The sequence below is a fragment of the Taudactylus pleione genome, unplaced genomic scaffold (genome assembly GCF_031769625.1).
Source record: "Taudactylus pleione unplaced genomic scaffold, aTauple2 ptg000080l, whole genome shotgun sequence".
NCBI lineage: Eukaryota > Metazoa > Chordata > Amphibia > Anura > Myobatrachidae > Taudactylus > Taudactylus pleione.
In genome coordinates, this window is record NW_028284482.1 from 10104939 (window position 1) to 10125324 (window position 20386).

General features: G+C 43.6%; 1 protein-coding gene across 2 annotated transcripts in view; it reads right to left on the reverse strand.

Annotated features, from left to right (window-relative positions):
- Positions 1–420: 420 nt before the first annotated feature.
- CCDC134 (coiled-coil domain containing 134) overlaps positions 421–20386 on the reverse strand; it is a 50111-nt gene continuing 30145 nt past the window's right edge. The window contains exons 3-7 of one of the 2 annotated variants that reach the window (XM_088468064.1): positions 20107–20228; positions 15376–15460; positions 14605–14786; positions 14261–14332; positions 421–5310 (exon numbers count right to left, since the gene is read on the reverse strand). In XM_088468064.1, the coding sequence (XP_088324190.1) occupies positions 5185–5310; positions 14261–14332; positions 14605–14786; positions 15376–15460; positions 20107–20228 (587 nt within the window). In that variant the 3' untranslated portion in view covers positions 421–5184. The remainder of the gene's footprint in view (positions 5311–14260; positions 14333–14604; positions 14787–15375; positions 15461–20106; positions 20229–20386) is intronic. The other variant, XM_088468063.1, reaches the window with a different exon arrangement.

Consider the following 20386-nt stretch of genomic DNA (forward strand, 5'->3'; position numbering starts at 1 on the left):
AATTCAACTAGCCACTAGACAGGTCTTCAAAGTCTGATTTCTGCTTGCAAAATATAGGAGAGAATAAATCAGCTACCGTAACGACAGCTTGCGGCTAACTGAATTGTTCCCTAAATATAGGATCATTGAAAAATGCAATAAATGGAAATGGACCTTATACAGAACAAACACAAATCAATTTGATTTAAAAGGATCACTAGAACTCACACACAAATAAATATATATTTAAGAGATACTTACACCAGTCACATATGTGTATGTGAAAGTGTCAGGAATTTAGTGAATTAAAGATAGCGGAGTTACAGCAAGGTTGCAAATCCGGATTCAGACTGGATTATTGTGTACTCTAGGTTTAGAAGCCAGAATTTTCCCCATTATACTTTTAATATCATTGAGGTGAAAATATTATACTAATAAAAGTTCCTAAAAATACCAGCAACATCTGAGACAAAACAAAAGCCACTTCATTAACAGATTTCCAATAATAGTTGTCCAGAAATAGACAACAAATATCACTGTGGTAAGGAATCCAAAAAACAAAGCAGAGGAACCATAACCTGGGCATAAACAATGTTTTATTTAGAAGGAATATCAAAAACACAACCAGTAATGTCAACACACCATTTATACAGATTTGTCCTGATTTCCTTTTATATTCCAAAATTTGATTTTTGCGGTCATCAAGTATTTATTATAGATACAATATATAGTATATATTCCTATATACAGAACCTTAATGCCACAGATCAAAGTGGCAGTGCCAACGCTCCCCAGTCTGAGACCATGGTGCTGCCTCATGTATCAATTTAGTCTGTGGTTAGAAGTTGGTCTTCCAGCTCACACCCTTTCCCTTGGCTGCCGTTTTAAGTTGGCATACTAAGGTGATTTGCTGGTTATACATTACAGAACCATCAGAGCCTTGTGCAAAAGAGCTGCTTGAAGCAGCCCCATGAGACTTTGGCCTGTGTGCGTATGAGCGGGGGAGGGGGCAGTTGACGGATATACATTACAGTAGTAGTTCTCAAGATCAAGCCTCAAGTGGTCATATTTTGAGGATTTCTGTCTGTGGAGCAGGTGGGATAATTACTGACCCAGCAAAACAGATCAACTCACCTGTGCATGACTACAGAAATCCACAAAACATGACATGGCAGAGGTGCTTAACATAATGTAAATTAGTTAAACAAATGTAAATAGTTGGTAAATTTAGAAATTATGAATAGTTTTATTGTACTTACTCTGCTACATGTGTAGTTTTATGTGTTTTCATAATCCATTACATCTGCCTTCGGGTCCCTATACTTTTTAAGACACAGCATGAACCATTTTCACATTATTAAAACCACGCACATAAATACTTATGATGTATTATTATAATCTCAAAGTTTTTTTTAAAAAAAGCTTTAACTGCATGAAGCCATATACTAACCACTTACATAGACATTAATACAAAGTTTGCCTAAATTTACATTTATTCAAAATATTAATGTATAAATGGCTCAGCACTCACAGATCCAGAATAACTTGCCTGGAATGGGTATGGAACCCCAACACCGTCATCCCGACAGGGTTAGAATACCGACACTTGTCAGTCAGTATCCTAACCCTCCCCGTCGCCTGACCCTAATCCCCCCCCCAGGTGCCTAAACCTAACCCTCCTCCCAACCCCACTACTTAAGTTAAAAATTCTGGCGGATGGGATGCTGGCGCCGGAATCCCGGCGGTCGGGCTACTTGCCCCATTGTTCTCCTCATAAATCTTGTAATAAATTATAGGAAATCGGCACTTTGATTATCTATTTGGACTTATTTTCAACTGTTTATAAATCCATCATTTTAGTTTTATTCAGATACATACACTGATATACCAGAAGATGGTCAGAATAAAACATTGGATACCGATTTGGAGTTTTGCAATAGCACTTGAGTGCTGCCTTTCTACAGGGGACATTTATCTCGTTACAATGGTACCAGTGAATGGGAGGGATATACTGTATTAGCAGCAAGTGATCATTCTTCAAGTTGACGTGTTGGAAGCAGGAATAATGGGCAAGCGTAAGGATCTGAACAACTGTGAGAAGGGACAAATTGTGATGGCTAGACGACTGGGTCAGAGCATTTCAAAATGGTAGGTCTTGCGGGGTATTCCCTATATGCAGTGGTTAGTACCTACAAAAAGTGGTCTAAGGAAGGACAACAGGTGAAAGGGTCACGGGGCCCCAAGACTTATTGATGCATGTGGGGAGCTCTTCTGATCTGATCCCACAGAAGAGCTACTGTAGCACAAATTGCAGAAAAGTCAATGCTGGCTATGATAGAAAGGAGTTAGAACACACAGTCCATGGCAGCTTGCTGCGTATGAATCTGCATAGCTGCAGACGGGTCAGAGTACCCATGCTGACCCCCCCTATTCACTATCAAAAGTGCCTACAATGGGCATGTGGTCTTATGAATCACATTTTCTTTTTCATCATGTGGGGGGGCCAGGTGTGTGTGCATCGTTCAGAAAGATCGAGCAGGAAACTCCCCACTGAGATCACGGCTGATGTCAGTACGGCCGCCCGCAAAACGGTAGGCATTCCTTAAGGAACGCCTCTGTTTGTGAAACCACTGCCCCGCCTACAAAACGGGCCGAGCTGTCGATCAACATCGACAGCCGGCCCTTTTGTAGTGAGCTCCGGAGCGAGAGAGTTTCTCTCTCTCGCTCCGGGGCTTGCGCACGCGCAGTGCGGCCGCTGCACGTGCGCAGGACCAAAACATCGACCCGGTTGCGAGCGCTCAGCACTTGCGCCCGGGTCTGAATGAGGTCCTGAGTTTACCAAATAACATCTATAATGGGTCAAGTAAGCCCTCTACTGACAAGTAATTAATTGTTTTAAGATATGTGAATTTACATTTCTTATCCTTACGTTGGACAAGTATTTAAATGCAATTCCAAATACTTGCGAAGCTCAGTCAGCATACTAAAAATAACTTAGACAGTAATAATACATTGTCTGCCTCAATGGCCAGCAGCAAATTCAGTACCACCCGAGAGTAAACTGAGCACTTTCATTTAATATCATATTTAAATGCACATAATGGTTCATTGCACTCACAGATGAAAGACAATAAAATATACACAGTCCTTAAATTGTTAAGAATATATAAATGGACACAAATAAAAAGTAAATTTGACAGAGGGAAATTTGTATGCAAAGTCACAAGAAACCAGCACAAGGTGTCATGTGTTTAAGTGTCCACCAACAATACAAGTTTCTAGTATTGGAAAATACCCCCATTTATTTCTATCCTTCACCAAAAGACATTGACACTCACAGTAAATCACATCTCAGGAACCCTGCCTCAATCTGTCACAGAGCAATGTGTGCCAACACAAGAAGGATTGATCTTACAGCGGACAGTTATCATGGCATGATGACCATTGCAAATAAAGAAGCTATTTTTTTATTTTTTTTTGCGACTACACTACAGAAATGAGCAAAAACCAAATTTGTTACAGCTGAGCATAACAGCATTTCAAATAAATGTTTCAAGTAGGAGCAGGTTTCATAGGAAAATATAGTCATTTAAAAATGAAATTCTTGGCTGTATCATGGAAATCAAAAATTAAAAAAAAACTATATTATATATCTCTCCTAGAATTATAATATAAGAGTTAATTAATGCAAAATAAGTTGATACTTGGAGCACATTTTCTAAATGGCGATTTTGCTGTGGGATTTAAAGCAGCAATATTAGGGGAGAGGAGCGTATTAAGTAAGCAAAACAAGAATGAACATGGTAGACCAGTGGTTCCCAAACTGGGTGCCTCGGGGCACTTGAAAATGATTTTTAGTCAGTGTAATAGGGAAAACAAGTGCTGGCTGCTGCCAATGAAAAATATGTGGACAAATAGATGCACAGCCCTGTCAACTGACCCTAAGGGTGACATATGAGCACAATTTACTAAATTTAATTATTGCTGAATTTCTCAATAAGAAACTTTTGGCCCAGGGGTGCTGTGAAAAAAAGCTGACACTCCAGGGCGCTGTGATTCAAAAAAGTTTGGGAACCACTGTGATAGACTATGCAACCAAACAAGTCAAATATTATATTCTTTTCATTAGATCTGATGGTTTGATCGCTAATGGGGTGATTTCTTTAGTGGTTCCTAGTAAAGCGTTCACAATTTATGTATCAGAAGAGAAGGCTAAAGCATTGGTTGTCAAACCTGCCTTCATGCACACCCAAATGGATGATGGATATACAATGCACTATTCAGTCTTACAGTGCATCTTTTGGATAAAGTGTAATGGACTTGTTCCTTGCCCCACCACAAACAGATAAAGCTCACTCCCAAATTCCTTAGGCATATTTTGCAGACTTAGGACAAACTCCCCATACACTCATATAGATACTTTATTTATTTTAAATGACCCAAAGTTGTTAAATGAGGAATGATAAGTCCATTGCAATTCCTAAGGTTTCAGGTGTTTAACAGGCATACCTACTGTGTCGAGAAACGTGGACAACACACGACCATGCCCCCATCAAGACCGGCAATGGTAGCACGATACACCAATCCCAAAAGTTGGTAGGTATGGTAACTGAATGTGTTAATGCTCCAGGTTTGCTTTTACTGCACTCTTCTTTTAGACATATGGTCAATCCATATGGAGTTAAATGCACCACAATTCACTAGCTCTAATTACTGATAGTGGGCTTACTTTCTTTTTTATTAGGACTAGACTAATTCATCTTAATGCATAGTCTAAAAACAAAGGACATTTACAAAACTAGAGCTGTTGTGGACCCTCATGTATATCTGAGAACCACTAGATCCTTTCATATACAGTGTAAACCCCGCCCATTACAAGCACCTCAGCAATATCATTAAGCTGATGTGAGCGACCACCATACTTTCTATTTAGGGTTACATAAGATATCTGGTTGCTTGTCCAAACCCCTATTAGAAGTAATTGTACTGTCCATATTATGTCTTGTGTGCGTGAAATGAATATGAATCATTATTTACTTAAAGCCTTCTTTATTTATGTTCCTGTTACACTATACATTTACTGCTGTAACAGACCTGGGTTTCCCAATCTCTGCTGTTACCAAGGAATTGTGTTGGCACGTGTATTACTCCTGTAAGGCGTTCCTCAGACCAGCTACATGCACACATTATTTCCCTTGCTCAGCGTTATAACTCTGACCGAGAGCGAGTTATCCGAGGACCTTTCCTGATTTCCTTCCTTTTCTCTTCCTTTCGTCTTCTCTTCTCCTCTTCTCTTAAAGCTTTCTGAAAAGCATCTGCATTTGGCAAAAACTGAACAAGAGAAACAAATGTTTAATTAAATTGATAAGATCTAAAAGAGCTACGTAGCTAATTCACAAATTATTGAATTCACTAACCATGAACCATAGCATTTTCTAATAGTTTTAGATCAGACCAGCTAGATCGCCATAATTTTAAGGGAATTTCCTCATGACAGATAAGGGGGTAGAGGAATGGATTCTTACATTTGAATACAGTGAGAAGAACAATAATGAGCATGCTCTGCCACAATTGCCTGTCCTGCTTCAGAGAGCAATCGTCAGATACTTCATTGGGGCGTAGCCTGGTGATGCTCTACACCTGGGAGAATACTGCTCCATACCTTGGTCTCCTAACTGGCGACATTGCCACACTAGCTGGTATACGTCTCATAAATTTTTTACTTTTCGCTCCCAGTAAACATGTCCGTGGTAATATTTTTAGGAGTGAATACTATACAGTACATAAACAGAGTGTCACACTGTGCCGGACCCCGGTTATCTCCCACCGGGTCCGGCAGCACTGGTTTTCCGGAAGGCAGCGGGCAGGGAGAACCCGGCGCCCGCTGCCGACAGAGCCTCCTCCGGCTCCCGGTCCCTTCCCTCAGCAGACGTCAGCAAGGAGATCCCAGCGCTGGCTGCTTCCGGCTCCTGCTGTTGCGGCTGTGTGCAGGCGGCCGCGGCTCCCCTGGGGGCACGCGTGCCGTTCTGCAGAATATTTAAAGGGTCAGTGCACTACTTGTGATGACGTCTCCGAAGGCGTCTATGGTAGACCTGCCTTTAAAAGGAAGTTGCTGGGAACACTCCTATGCCAGAGTATAGGCTACATACCATACTCCAGCGTTCCAAGTACTCACCTGTTATCCTGATCTTGACCTTGGCTTGTTCGTGACTCCGATTTCGCCTGATCCCTTGTACTGCTCCTGATATCTGGTATCTGGTTCTGACCTTGGCTACTCCCTGTGACCCATCTACGTCTGCTCCCAGGTACCGTTTTGTCTGTTTGGTATTGACCCGGCCTGTCGACTACGTTATTCTACTGCACGACATCCCATACTCACCAGCACCTATATAGGGGAACCTAACCTGAGGGCCGCGAGCTGTGTGTCGGACGCTGCCAAGTCCAAACGTTCTTGCGAGAGTCCCTGGTGAATACCACCGGCACATTAGAGTCCGCGCCTCAGGCATAGGTCTAGCCAAATCCCTAAATACGGGCTGCATCCACAATCAGTCTGAGAGTTTGTGACACAGAGGTACTGCAGCTATAAGGCATAAAGATTCCTGCATTTGTATATCTGTGTGCGACTGAGTTTGTAGCACAACGGAATCGGACGTGGAAAAAAGAAGCAGCATCGTAGCACTTCGTATACAGATTCAGACTCAGCCGCACATAGATATACAAGTAAGTGTCACATATCAAATTAATCAGTGCAGTCTCCTGGTGCATCCTAGTTGCAATGCATTGTGACTGAGACACATTTTTCGGCCAAAAAATACACAAAAAGGATACTCAGCAAGCGGAGTCACATGGGACCTGGTGTGCCAACAGGGGCTATTTATGCGGCCAGAGACTAACACCCCTTGTTAGTCTCTGGCCGCATAAATATTTTTAAGATGTTCATCCGGCCTAAATACCTGTATCTTCTCCAGCACTCTCCAGTATATACACCTAGAAAAGTGTTTATCGCTATTGATTGTATTATTTCCTTGTTTGTTGTGGTGATAGAAAAGCCCAGGGTTGTTCTCCGTATATTGTCTAAATCCGGGGCCTCCGGAGGTTTGGCTCTTCCCAACCTCCGATTATACTATTTTGCCTCTCAACTTGCCCATTTGGTGTGCTGGATGTCACCCCAGAGAAACACTACATTGGTTGGCTTCCTGGCTGTGCGGACGGAGGCCCCACTTAGTCTGCTGCACTTTAAACTTTCTAAATTTTCCTGTACTGCTTTGTCCTCACTCGTTTTTGCGCAGGAAGATATGTATGACTCTCCTTTATGGTTAATAACGCCTTACCTGAGCTGCGCGCTCAGCACTGACAATATTTGGATGTTATATGGTGTCTTCTCTGTGGGACAACTATATTCAAATGGCGTCTTCCACGCCTTTGCATATTTACAGGTGGTCTATGGTCTTCCACATACGGCCTTTTACAGATATCTCACGCTTATACACACTGTGCGTGCCCAGTTCGGGAGTGGCTACCTGCCCCTTTATCATTCCCCTTTAACATGCTTCTTCATTTAAGCCCATTTAGGTTTACTTTTTGTATACTACCAGATATTTTCCCTCCTTTTAAATTGAAATGGGAGGTAGACCAGGGTCCCTTTTGATGAGGATGAAGCGCAAGTTCTTGGCTGCCTTAGATATACCAGCTAATGTGTGCGATATTAACAAATCCATTGGGTATATCATTCCCCACTGCCTTTATTTAAAGAGGCTTTCTCCCTACTTCTACCTGTCCTAAATGTGAGGCATCAGTTGGGGTTTTGGCATCTTCTTTGGGGCTGCTCTATTGTCCTTGACTTCTGGTCTAGAATCTGGACTGACATTAAAATTACTGCTCCCATCTGTATATTTGGGGGAACTTTATAATAAAATACTTTATAAATATACTCCGTCTCTCCACCATGGTTTTGAATTGTTTAGACTTGGAAATAAGGGCTTGATTCTCTACGGAACGCAACTGCGAGTGTAATAGCGAATACGCATGCAGTTCAACCGCGATAGTATGCTAATCCATTGCGATCGATATGCCGCTGCAGCACAACACAAGGGCGCCCACTTTACCTTACACATATCCGTAATGTTTAGAAGTACCATCGCAGCCTCATGCACACTTGCACAAGCAAGCTATCAGGCCTCAGGTTGCTTAGGCATGCAATGGATAATTTATGCACGCCCCTGCAACTGCATTCACACGCACTGGCGTTCACCTGACCATCCCCCCCATTACCACCCACAAATGGCACTTCCTGTCAATCACTCTGCGATGGTTCTGCGTAGCCGCTGCGATCGCAGTCCTGATCGCAATGGCTAGTTCACGCACTGCGATGCATGCGCAGTACGCGACAATCGGCCGATTGCATGCATATTAGCAACTGCATTCCTTGCTGAACCAGGCCCCAAGACCACTAGGCTAGACTGGTTGGTGCTGGAGTGGAGGTGGTCCTATGAGGCTCTTCCACTATCACTTCTACCAACAGGATAAAGTGAACCAGGAAGGAGAACAGTTTAATTGCTAGGCTGAGGAACTGGTATGCTACCATGCTATGGAGGTAACACTAACTGAAGCCTAGGACACAAATATACGAGTAGTGTCGCGTTACACAGTGCGCATGAGAGCCACTGGCTCCTGTGTGACTCGGGCGGCTTTTCTGTCATAAATGCGTCTTATTTGCAATGCAATGTGGATAAGACACACTTTGCTGATTAAAATGATATGTGGCATGTGTATGTTCTTTGTGCGTCAGAGTCTGTAAAAATCTTCACAATGGAATGTGGTTGTCACAATTCACGGATGGGTTGTGGATGGGAACTCATTTTGGGATTGGCAAGACCTATTACTGAGGCGTGGAGTCTAATGTGCCAGCGGTATTCAGCAGGGACCCCTGCAAGGAGGTATGGACTTAGCTGTGTCCAACACGCAGTACGCGGCCCTCAGACTAGGGGCCTGATTCAGAGCCGGACGCTCTGAAAGAGCGCTCACTCTGAATCAGGGTATTTTTTTTTTTTGTGCGGCCTCCTGGCCGCTCGCTTAGCTGTGAGTGACCACTCACAGCTATTGCGAGCGGCCAGGTGATGGTCGCGATGGTCTCGACCATCGGGGATTGCGACGAGACCCTTGTGGTAGGGTCTCGTTCCCGCAAGCCCCAGTGAGCTTTCGGCTCTATTAGAGCCGGAAGCTCACCCACTGACATCACTCGTGATGTCAGTGGGGCCGCTCCCAAACGGCAGGCGTTCCTTCGGGAACGCCTCCGTTTGGCCAGCCACCCCCCCTGCCCGCCTCCAAAACGGGGCAAGCTGTCAATCAAAATCGATAGCTGCCCCGCTTTGGTTCGAGACCCGTAACGACGGAGCGCGCGTCGCTAGCCGGGTCTTGCGCATGCGCACATCGGAGCCAGCTCCGGCGTACGCATGCACAGTGGCCAAACATCGACCCGCTCGTGAGCGCATAGCGCATGCGAGCGGGTCTGAATCAGGCCCTAGGTTTTCCAATACAGGTGCTGGTGTGCTCTGGATGTAGTGGACTACGATGAACATGTGCAGCGTAGTCGACAAGCCGAATCAAAGCCAATCGGACAAGACTGTACAAGGGAGCAGACGTATGCTGGTCACGAACAAAGCCAGGGTCAGGAAAGAGCAAATAAAGTCACAAACAGGAATGCTGGAGTAAGGTTTGGGAGCCTATACTCCCGCACAGGAGTGCTCCCAGGGACTTATATAAACAGGGTTTGATTTGGGCGCCTACTGTGACATCACACTGGGGGAGGTCTGGCCCTTTAAATTTCATCAGCTCTTTGCGCGTGCCCTCTGGGAAGCCGCAGCATGCCCCTGGAGTGAGGAAGACTACACAGCAGTGACGTTGGGACTCCCCGCCCGCTGCCCTGCTGCTGACCAGGTAAGTGAGTGCTGATGTCCGGCTCGCTGTGACAGTGGTGTGGAAAACAACCACTGACACTGTAACGTAGCATTTCATATACAGATACAGCTGCAGTCGCACACAGAACATACGCAAATCATTTAAATCAACAAAATTTGCTTGTGCATCTTATTCACAACGTATTGTGAATAAGATGCATTTGCAGCAAAATATACTCACAAAAACATGCTCATCATAAGTAAACTCGCACAGGACTAGGCACAACTAGAAGAGCTGTTTAACGCCGGAGGGAGAATAACAACACAGCAGCGGGTGTTGGGGACTCCCCGCCCACTGCCCTGCCACTGACCAGTGCCGCTGGACCCAGTAAGTGCGTACCAGGGTGTCTGGCGCACTGTGTCATTACCCTCTTCTTTAGAGGTGGGCACCGGACACCCCACAAATGGCTTGCCAGTGAACTTCTGGTGAAATATCCTGGAGGAGTTGAGGAGCATGAATATCTGAGGCCTTAACCCAACAACGTTCCCCAGTACCATACCCCTTCCAGTCTGCCAAAAACTGAGCAGTGCCTCGAGATATCCTGGAAACCATCATTTGTTTCACCTCGTATTCCTCTTGGTGATTTTCCTGCGACAGCCAAGGGAGATATGACGGGTGTCGAAAACCGGTTGATAACCAAACATTTGAGAAGGGAAACATGGAACAAATTTGGTATCTTGAGAGTACCAGTGAGCAGATGTATGCAGGTCATGGAGGATAGCCAAGGTCAAACCACAATACCAAGCGCAGTACCAAGGAGCTTCCCTCACTTACCTTTTTTCCCCTGTATCACACCATCTAGCTGCACTTCACTTTTCCACCTCATTTGTCTATTTCTCTCATCAGAACTTGGTTTTATTGTATAAACTAGACGTTGCACGCAGCGTTGCCTGGGATGTAGTTTTTAATTTTTTCTGATATAGGCTGTCTTTTGAGCAAACAGTTTCTCTCCTGCATTATGGCTCTATTCCATCTATCCAGATACCCCACACAAGCACTCTCTTACACTCCCTCCCGCTCTGTCTGCCTGCCTTTCTCTCTTACTGTGTCCATCTCTCTCCCTCCCCTCTCTCTGTCTCAACCCCTGTCCCTGTTTTTCATACTCTGTCTCAGGACTTGCTGGGGTAGCTATAGTCTGTGAAAGTCACTGCTCCAGAGGTTTGTACCATACAGCAACGTGTTGCCACTGAGCAACTGATCAGTGGCCTACTGACTCTTTGTTGCTAGGCGCAGCCCACTGAGAAGTGTGAGACCAGAGATTGGAGATGCACCAGCTGCAACCTGATATCAGTATGACGCAGGGCAGTCATTCAGGGTGGCTGGACATTGAAAGTGATGGCAAACTTTACAACCTGGCCGGGTACCAGTGGTGCGCGGCATACACATTTGGACAGTCATTCATGTTTGTGCCTGTATGGACTGAAGTGCATGTGTCTCAGTGGTAAATGCGAGGATACTGGCAGAGTATATGAGTTTTTTTTTTTTACTTGGCAGCAGACGCCTGCTGTGCAAATTAAGTCTGACATGCTTGATGATATCTTTATTACTAGTTAGCTATATATATATCTATATATATATTATATATATATATCTATATATATATATATATATATATATATATATATATATATAATGTAAAAAATATTTACATTTTGATTAATGAGAATAATTAGCAATCTATTACATATGCAATTACATGCTCTCTACCTAATGGCCTATGTAGGATCTATAGCAGACTCATCAGAGCCAGATTAAGGGGGGAAACACAGGTTTCCCTCTTTCAGGGGATCCCAGATCATTAAGTTAAATCTGTGGAGCTGTAAGCAGGTCGGAGAGGGAGGGAGTGGAGTCAGAGTAGGGGTCAGGGCCACACGACACTGTGCAGTGTTACTTCTGTAGGCACCATGAGGGAGATGTATTATAGCGGCACATATCGTATGGCTATAACTCTTTACCGAGGCGAAGCAGGAAGCACAAATGGTGAGATGTATAATCATCTCATCTGCTGGAGTGGGGGAGTGAAAACTCCCCCCTTCGACGACCCCCGGCTGAGCACACAGCACATCAGCCTAATGCTGATGTGCTGTGTCTCACTCGGACGGCTCCACTGGGCAAGATCCCACGTGCAGCCCCCGGAGCCAGCAGCCGCCGCAGCGGAGACAGTGCTGCCCCTGCTGTGGTGGTAGGGCAATGCCAGCTGCAGATGTTGATATCAATAGCTGCAGCTGACAGAGCAGTCAGGCGAACTGACCGTTCATACATTGCCCAGTTTATCGTGCCGATAATGACATTTACCGCCCAGACCCCAATAATACATGGGGAAGAAGAGGTATCAGCGCACATAACGTATGAACCGCCGAAGTGGTATAAGCACACATCTTTCCCCATGGGATATAAGAGGCGCTGGAGATGTTGCAGTCCTCAGACTCAGGACTGGATGAATTAACCATAAAAATGCAGTCAAACCTCAGAAAACTGCAGTTTTCTGAGGTTTGCCGCAATCCTCATGTGCATTAAACAGATCCATTGCGGCCCGCCAGAACTGCAGTTCCAATATGGGGCTGCAAAGTGCCAGTATTATTATTATCCTTCATTTATATGGCGCCACAAGTGTTCCGCAGCGCCTTACAAAGTACATAAACCAGTATGCACCAAACTTCGGAAAGCAAAACTTTCCAGAGCTTGTGCCATAGACGCAACTCCTAGAAACTGATGGCTGCGCATAGGGAGGCCAATCCTGGGATAGGGATCCAGGGATTTTAGCCTAAAATTGGCAGGATTTGAATCCCAGGATTGGAGCTTCCAATCCCGGATTTCGGGAATAGTGAGCGCATGCACCCATGCAGTTGAGCACCTGCAGCTCTTGCTCAGATCCTGCTCGCCCATGGCTGTGCGCAGGGTGAGGTGACATCAGAAGTCACGCTGCGCAGCCTGCCAGCCCAGTGCCCGCCCCTTCAACAATTCCAATAAAGTGACGTGACACTGATTCCCGTGGCCGCATGGTGAGTGACACAGTGAGTGACAGACACTGTCACTATGTCACAGACAGCAAGTTGCCGCCAGGTACCACTACCTGCGCCAGCGAGTGCCTGGGCTGGCCCTGCTCTGCCAAAGCCAAGATAACTGGACTGATTGATGCTGCCTGAAGCTGTGCTGCTTCAACTGGAGTGGAGGGAGTCAATTAAATGTGTGGTGAGGGGATGCCATTAAAGTTATTATATTCCTGTGGCGGTATGTGGGGGGGCATGAAAGTTTTTTTCCTGTGGGGCTGGGGGCCTATTTTCATGGATAAATTCAATCCCAGATATTCCTGGAATCCGGGGAATTTACATTTTTTTCAATCCTGAATCCCACTGATGCGGGATTGGCTTCACTAGTTGCGCATGCACAATAGAACTCCTGGGTCATAAACCCAGAGATCCTCACAATGCAAAGGACAGCTCTTATCGGAAGAGCTGCTGTTTGCAGTTTTATTTGCATTCATTCATACATGCGGCATTGAGAACCACTGTTATGCATGCTATGAGTGGCGGGATGTATCGCAATCAATATACGATGCATGATACACCCTGTCCTCTGAGTGACAACTTCTAAATCTGTAAGGTGAGAGAGAGGGGAAACAGTATATTGAGTGCCTTAGTCTGTAACTCTGTGTGACCCTGTATTTGTGTCACCCTGTGAATGTATGTGTGACTCTATGCAAGTGTGTAAGGCTCTGTGTATGTCTGTGACTCAGCGTGATTTTGCGCATGTCTGTGTGATGCGAGTATCAATCTGACACATAGAGGCACGTTAAGAGCCCCCAAACCCTTGATCCATCTCTGTGATATTGTAGATGTGTGTTCTGCCAGGACTCTGGGAGTAAAATCACTAAACCAGGTGGGAGGGGTCAGGGTTCAAAGCAACGATCAGTATATGCCAATATAACTATCCCCCCCCCGCCACTGTCCCCACCATTCTTACCCTTCCCTACGGACACTCCTTCTCTTCTAGGTCTGTCCGGTCTCCCTCGCAGTTGGAGCCGTAAGGGCGTGCAGCCAGGTTTCCACTGCGCATGCAATGAGGAGATAGGACAGACCTTCTGCAATTATTATATAGATACACAAAAACTCATGCAGGCGGCATGAGTTTATTTACGGCAGCTCCGATTGTCTGACCACTTGGAGGGCATCGGTCAAGTTACTCTGGTGTCATAGGAGAGAGCCTAACTATCTATCTATTTTTTATTTTTTTCCATTGGAAGTTGATGTCAGAGTTCCTAAAACTAAAGTTTGGCATGTGAATAGTATGGCCTCTAGTATAATAAATAACATGAACAACTTACCTCCATATTATCAGTCTTGAAAGGATTGCGGTAATCGGGAGACTTTTCACTGATTCCTAACTCCTGAGACATCTAAAACATGAAGAAGTCAAAGTCAAGCATTGGTGAGCAGGGGAAAAGCAACATTATAATCCTGTTGTTTTTTGTGCAACTATGAAAAATATTACAAGTTTGTCAAAATACAATAGCATGGTAATCTCAATTAGGATTAAAAGAAAAAAAAAAAACACATTTGTACAATATATGGTATTTGCCACAATAGTTATCTACAACTTATAAAAATTTTTTTCATATTTATAAAATGACAGAAAGGGTAACATACACTGGTAAATGTTTAAGCTTACCAGGCCAAGTAGCTGGGAATGTGGTCCGTCATCAAAGATGCCACTGAGATTACAAAAGCCAATACCCCATCGAATCAGGTTGTTCCAATTAGAATTCTGATCAAAATAATGGTGAACAATCTTGGGGAATCGTAGGACAACGTCACCAAAGAATGCTGAATTCTCCACTGTGTGTGAATAAGCTACAAACACAATCAACAAACACAAGGTAAGATCTGGAAACAGACAAATCTCAGGTGCACAACTCCAAATTACTGATAATATATAAATGCAATAAAATTTCGCAATCAATAGAGGTTTTTAGTAAGAAAAGTACAGTGTAAAAGAGATAGTTAAGAGCAGCTGCTCTTAAATATCTCTTTTACACTGCATTTTTCTTACTATGGCGGTGCCCTGGGGCAGCTTAGCTGGGCTAGTTTGGAGGTGTACTGCCCTCTGGATTAGAACCCTAGTATGTTAGGGACCTACCCTAAATAGGTTACCTGGATATGGTGGGTAGGCCCATAACCTTGGCCATGATTATGCTAAAAACCTCTATTGATTGCAAAATGTTATTGCATTAATATATTATCAGTAATTTGGAGTTGTGCACCTGAGATTTGTCTGATTCTGTGCCTACAATTAGTCTCAACAGGTAGCACCTCCCAATATAAATATATATATATATATATATATATATATATATATATATATATATATATATATATAGTCAGGGTGTGCAGTCCAGGAACCTTTCCTGTATACGAGGTAAGATCTCACTGTGCAGCATACCATCTTTAATCTTCTCATCTTCAGGGAACGGACCATCAGGCTGTACTCCTGCAGCAATCAGAACAGCTCGAGAGTCCTCCAGAACCTGTTACAAAATATTAAGGTTCAGAAACTTTAAGTCCATGAATTTACCGATGCAATGGAACTGCATACAGTGGAGAAAATGATAGTAAACAAATGATAGCGCCAAAAACGCCTGTATTGGACCTGTGAAACACACACAAAAGGTGTAGAGAAAATAACAATATATTTATTATGATAACACAAGGATTATTCAAATAAACAAATCAATTTACTAATCATAAAATTCTATATAAAACATGTTCTGCATGCAGAACAAAAAGTATCCAAATAACACATATATAAATGTATAGAGAATCATCAGCTAAACCAGCTAATATAAAGTGGTGGTTGATTTGGATCAGCTTATTAATAAAATCTAACCTCCAAAGTCACAAAGTGGCATGTGCATGAAACATTGTATCCTTGCACTATGCAAACACAGTATCCCTTCACGATGATCGACCAGGAGCCCAAAGGTCTAACTTACTTGGTGACTCAATTATATAAACAGCACGTTATAGTTCCACAGAATCAACTATAGTTGTCGTAATAGGTGAGCGGCTGATGATATAATTCCATAGAGTCAGAGTGGAGAAAATTATGTTCAATTCAGGAGATAAATTAGAAAAATCTAGGTTGTATATATGCTAGACAGCGGGTTTTCAAAGCCATCGGTTCTCCACGCTATTGCCATTTAGATACAGCAGTTAAAGCTGCTGTTAATTGGCTGCTTTTGAGATCCCACTGTCTAGTAAAAGTACTCCTAGAAGCCAGGTTAAGATTTAAATGGTCAGTAAAGAAATGTAATGAGAGCAAAAGAAATCAACCCAAAAAATTATTCAAACAGCAGTGGCATATATTAAGAACTATGTTGCCTGGCTCCAAAAATTTCTCTGGTTCTGCTGTCATAAAAGGACAACCGATTTCTCATTAAAACAATAGTGTTAGGTGTGTGTAATTTTCAATAGTAAATATAACATTCTTAAAGGTCTTCTAAGTTACATATGCAAACAAGCAATAAAATGTTATACACAGACGATGGATCGGTCTTCAGAGCGGGCGATTAGTAAGCTATACACACTTACCAATCGGCCGCTCGATATGTATGGGCTGACATCACAACTGGGCAGAAAATTAAATATGCACACCCAGTTGAGAGGTCAGTGTTGGTGTTCGAGTGGTCGGTGGGTCACCCGTATACCCATGCAGACATACTGGCATCGGCTATTCTGCAGGGCCGACCCGACATGTCAAGAACATAGTTCACAGCCATATCAGGTGTACACACCCGCCGATGCACTCCTGATATATCGTTCGTCCAATGGTCAGACAAAATATCGGCAAGTGTATACCCATCATAAGATGCACACAACTAGAACTATGGAAAAAGCCTGACACATTGACCACTGCTTAATATTGTCATTTCTGTTCTTAATTTTTTTTTAAGTAAATAAAACGTAAAAAAAAAAAAACATATGTACCCAAGGTGCTGAGATGGAACTGTAAACATTGTATTACCATTCAGGTAATACAAATAGCAATCATACCCAGTTAAATCAATTAATCGGCAGAAAACCATAATAAAAAGAACAAAAGAAAAATCTACAGCGCTGCCTACAACTGCTAATATAAGAAATGTGACTGCTTGTAACAATACAAATTTATTAAAAATCAAAAACCATCACAAAATATGCACGAAAACAATATTACATAGAAGACACACCTGCACAATAATAAAGCAAAGAAAATCACTACCAATTGGGAATAAGGATCCTACAGGCACTGGGTTATTGCTGATCTAGGTATATAATGATCCAAATACTTTATAGCATGTAATAATGTTCCTATGGTAAAGACGTAACCTGATTATGCAGCGCTATTGATTTTCCTTTTACGCAAACTTAAAAATTTAGTTACCTTTTGGGTGATTATCTGTGTGACACACAGGGCTTTTACATACATTCAAGTACGTGAACGGTTTCTATACCACAATTTTTTTTTTTCCTGTCTTAAATACTTCATTGGCAGAAAATGTACACCAGAAGAAAATGTCACTACAGCAAACCGTTCCCTCTGGATTTTTTTAAAACTCTGCATGATGCACGGGACTCAGATTGGGGGCTTCTCAAAAAAAGCCTCAAAGGGGGATCATGCACCGGCTGAGTCATGCACAAAATCTTTCACCCTAAACTGGCGTCTTCAGTCACAAATGTATAACATTTTCGGGAAGGTGTGCCTTGGAGGCAGGCCAGCCTCTTTGGTGAGCGTCATAGAGGACCAAGAAATTTCTGAACTGAACCCATCTGATTCACATAAACTCGCAACTCCCAGTCAACATCCATAAAGCGAAGATAACTATCCAAATCAGATGGACAAAAGGCTGGTAAAATGATGAAATCGGGAAACCACTATTGGCTGGAAAGGCTGTTTAATGCAGAGCACCGCCCAGCCAGAGTGAAAATGTAAGTCTTCCACACATGGTTGTAAATGGCCGCTGTGGCAGGCTTACATGCCTGAAGCATGATATACATCACCGTCGATGTAAACCCCTTAGATATAAAGATCCAGGTCTCAGGTGCCACGCTGACAAAACCAGTCAAGGTAAATCGGGGTGTAGGAACGAGCCTTGCTACGTTGACTGTGATAATATGCAAATACGAGTTTCTACATTCCCCATGTGTAGTAGTCACCACGTTAATAGGTAGGCCCTGAAATGCCCACTTTCACTGCCTCTGAACACCGCCGGAGATTCTCCACATGCACCAGCCCTATGGTAGGGACAATTTCTCAGTCTGAACATGTTGCTGCTGCTCTTTGTCTGAGAACACAGCCGCTTTCATCGACACGCCTGCGACACTCCAATAACACATGCCTTTGAGATTGACTTTTTTTTGGGGGGGTCACTTCAGGTCACCTCTCAGTCACTACCCGCCACTTATCGGATACCGCCTGTCCCGATTGCAACAGCATCTTTGTTCGTACACTCTGTGGACTGCATTTATCATGTACCTTCACGCACATTTTTAGACCAATCAGATAATAAAGAGGAGGGAATATGTCTTTTTAATGGTCAGTTTTCAAGAAGACAGTTTGTAGGTACATTAAGAAATCTATTGAAAATATTTCTGCAAATGGTGTACTCTTAAGTGAGTGCTCTATATATAAAATGTTATTTACAGAAGTGTATACATACACAGTCGAGTCACATTATTATGACCACCAGCTAATAGAATAACCGTCGTGTGCAGCACAGACAGCAGCTAGACGGGCTGGCAGTGACTCAATAAGGTGCTGGTAGTTTGGCTCAGGTATCTGGAGCCATGCTGACTGCAGTGCATCCCACAGCTGCTGGAGGCTGGAGGGTGCATGGTGGAGTATCCATAGAGCGAACACAATGATCGAGGTGGTACCACAGATGCTCAATTGGGTTCAAGTCCAGGGAATTAGTGGGCCAGGGAAGTACTTGGAAGTCTTGGTCGTGCTCGTCCAACCACTGTCGGACATTTCTAGCCGTGTGACAATTCAAATTGTCTTGCTGGAAGATCCCATCCGCCTCAGGGAAGACAATCAGCATGTATGGGTGTACGTGCTCTGCAAGGATGGATTCAGAACCAAATCGGTTGAGGGTGCCTTCCACATGAATGAGTGGGCACAGAGAATACCATGAAAACATTCCCCAGACCATAACGCTGTCACCACCAGCTTGTGTTTTTCCAGCAATGGTTGCAGGGTGTTTGTTCTCCGATGTTTCTCATCTGATACGCCAACGTCCATCCGTTCGATGAAGCAGAAAACGTGACTCAACGGAGAAGGCAACCCTTCGCCAATCAGCGGAGGTCCAATTCCGATACAGGCATGAAAATTGAAGCCTTTTCCGCTGATGCACCTTTGTTAGTATAGGTGCAGTGACCATCTGTTTTCTTTGGAGCCCCATACGTATCAGGGTTTAATGAACTGTCATTTTAGACACACGTCTGGTGGCCCCCAGGTTAATTTAGACTGTGAGCAGCTCCACTGTAGCTTGTTGGTCGGCCCTTATGCACCATTGTAGCCAACTTTCACCTCTTACATCAATGGCAAGTGGTGCTCCGCAGTTTCCAAGTCAGTTATTCGCAATGGTGCAATTTGTCCAGTCACGATTCACCTTCACCACAGCAGCACGCAAACAGTTCACAAACTGCGCTGACTCAGAAACACTGCCACCCTTGGCCCGAAAGCCAATAATCATCCCTTTTTGCAACTTAGATAAATTGCCCCTTTTACCCATGACAGCAATGAGTAATGGGTGCAGACGGTCTATCGCTCACCTTATATGCACACCAAGCCAGCACACGGCATGTGACGTACTTCATGGGCCACCGTCAAATGTAGGAGGTGGTTTTAATAATGTGACTCGACTGTGTGTATTGACTAGTGTACTGTAAATAAAGCTTATTTTCCTGAATCAGGTGTAGGCAACTATTTATAATGTATCAACTGCATAATAAAAAGTACAAGGGGGACAAAGCTGAAGCAATACAGTATGGGAAATTAAATAAATCATTTAAACAAAAAAGTTGCACCACTGTTGAAAGATTAACTATGCTGCTTTTTTCAATAATTATTATTTTCCATGTAGCAGATAGACCTCCTAAAGCAAGAGAGATAAAGTGTATGGAAAAATCTCACCTTGAAAAGCCCCTTTAGCATGATGTCGATAATCTTGTACTGCTGGTTGACATCATTTAGCTCAATCAGGTTATTGAGGGCATTGATCTGATCCTTCCTCTTCACCTCAAAGAGCTTTTTATCTACAATCTGTCAAGGCCTAAATAGCAGGAATTAAACCTTTTAAACCTACAGTACAAGTCACAAAGTTTGTAAATGACGTCCAACTCCAGGAGACACTATGGGAGCAATTCAATTATTGCGTGGGCTGCGATAATTAATGAGCACCCAGTTTTGCAAT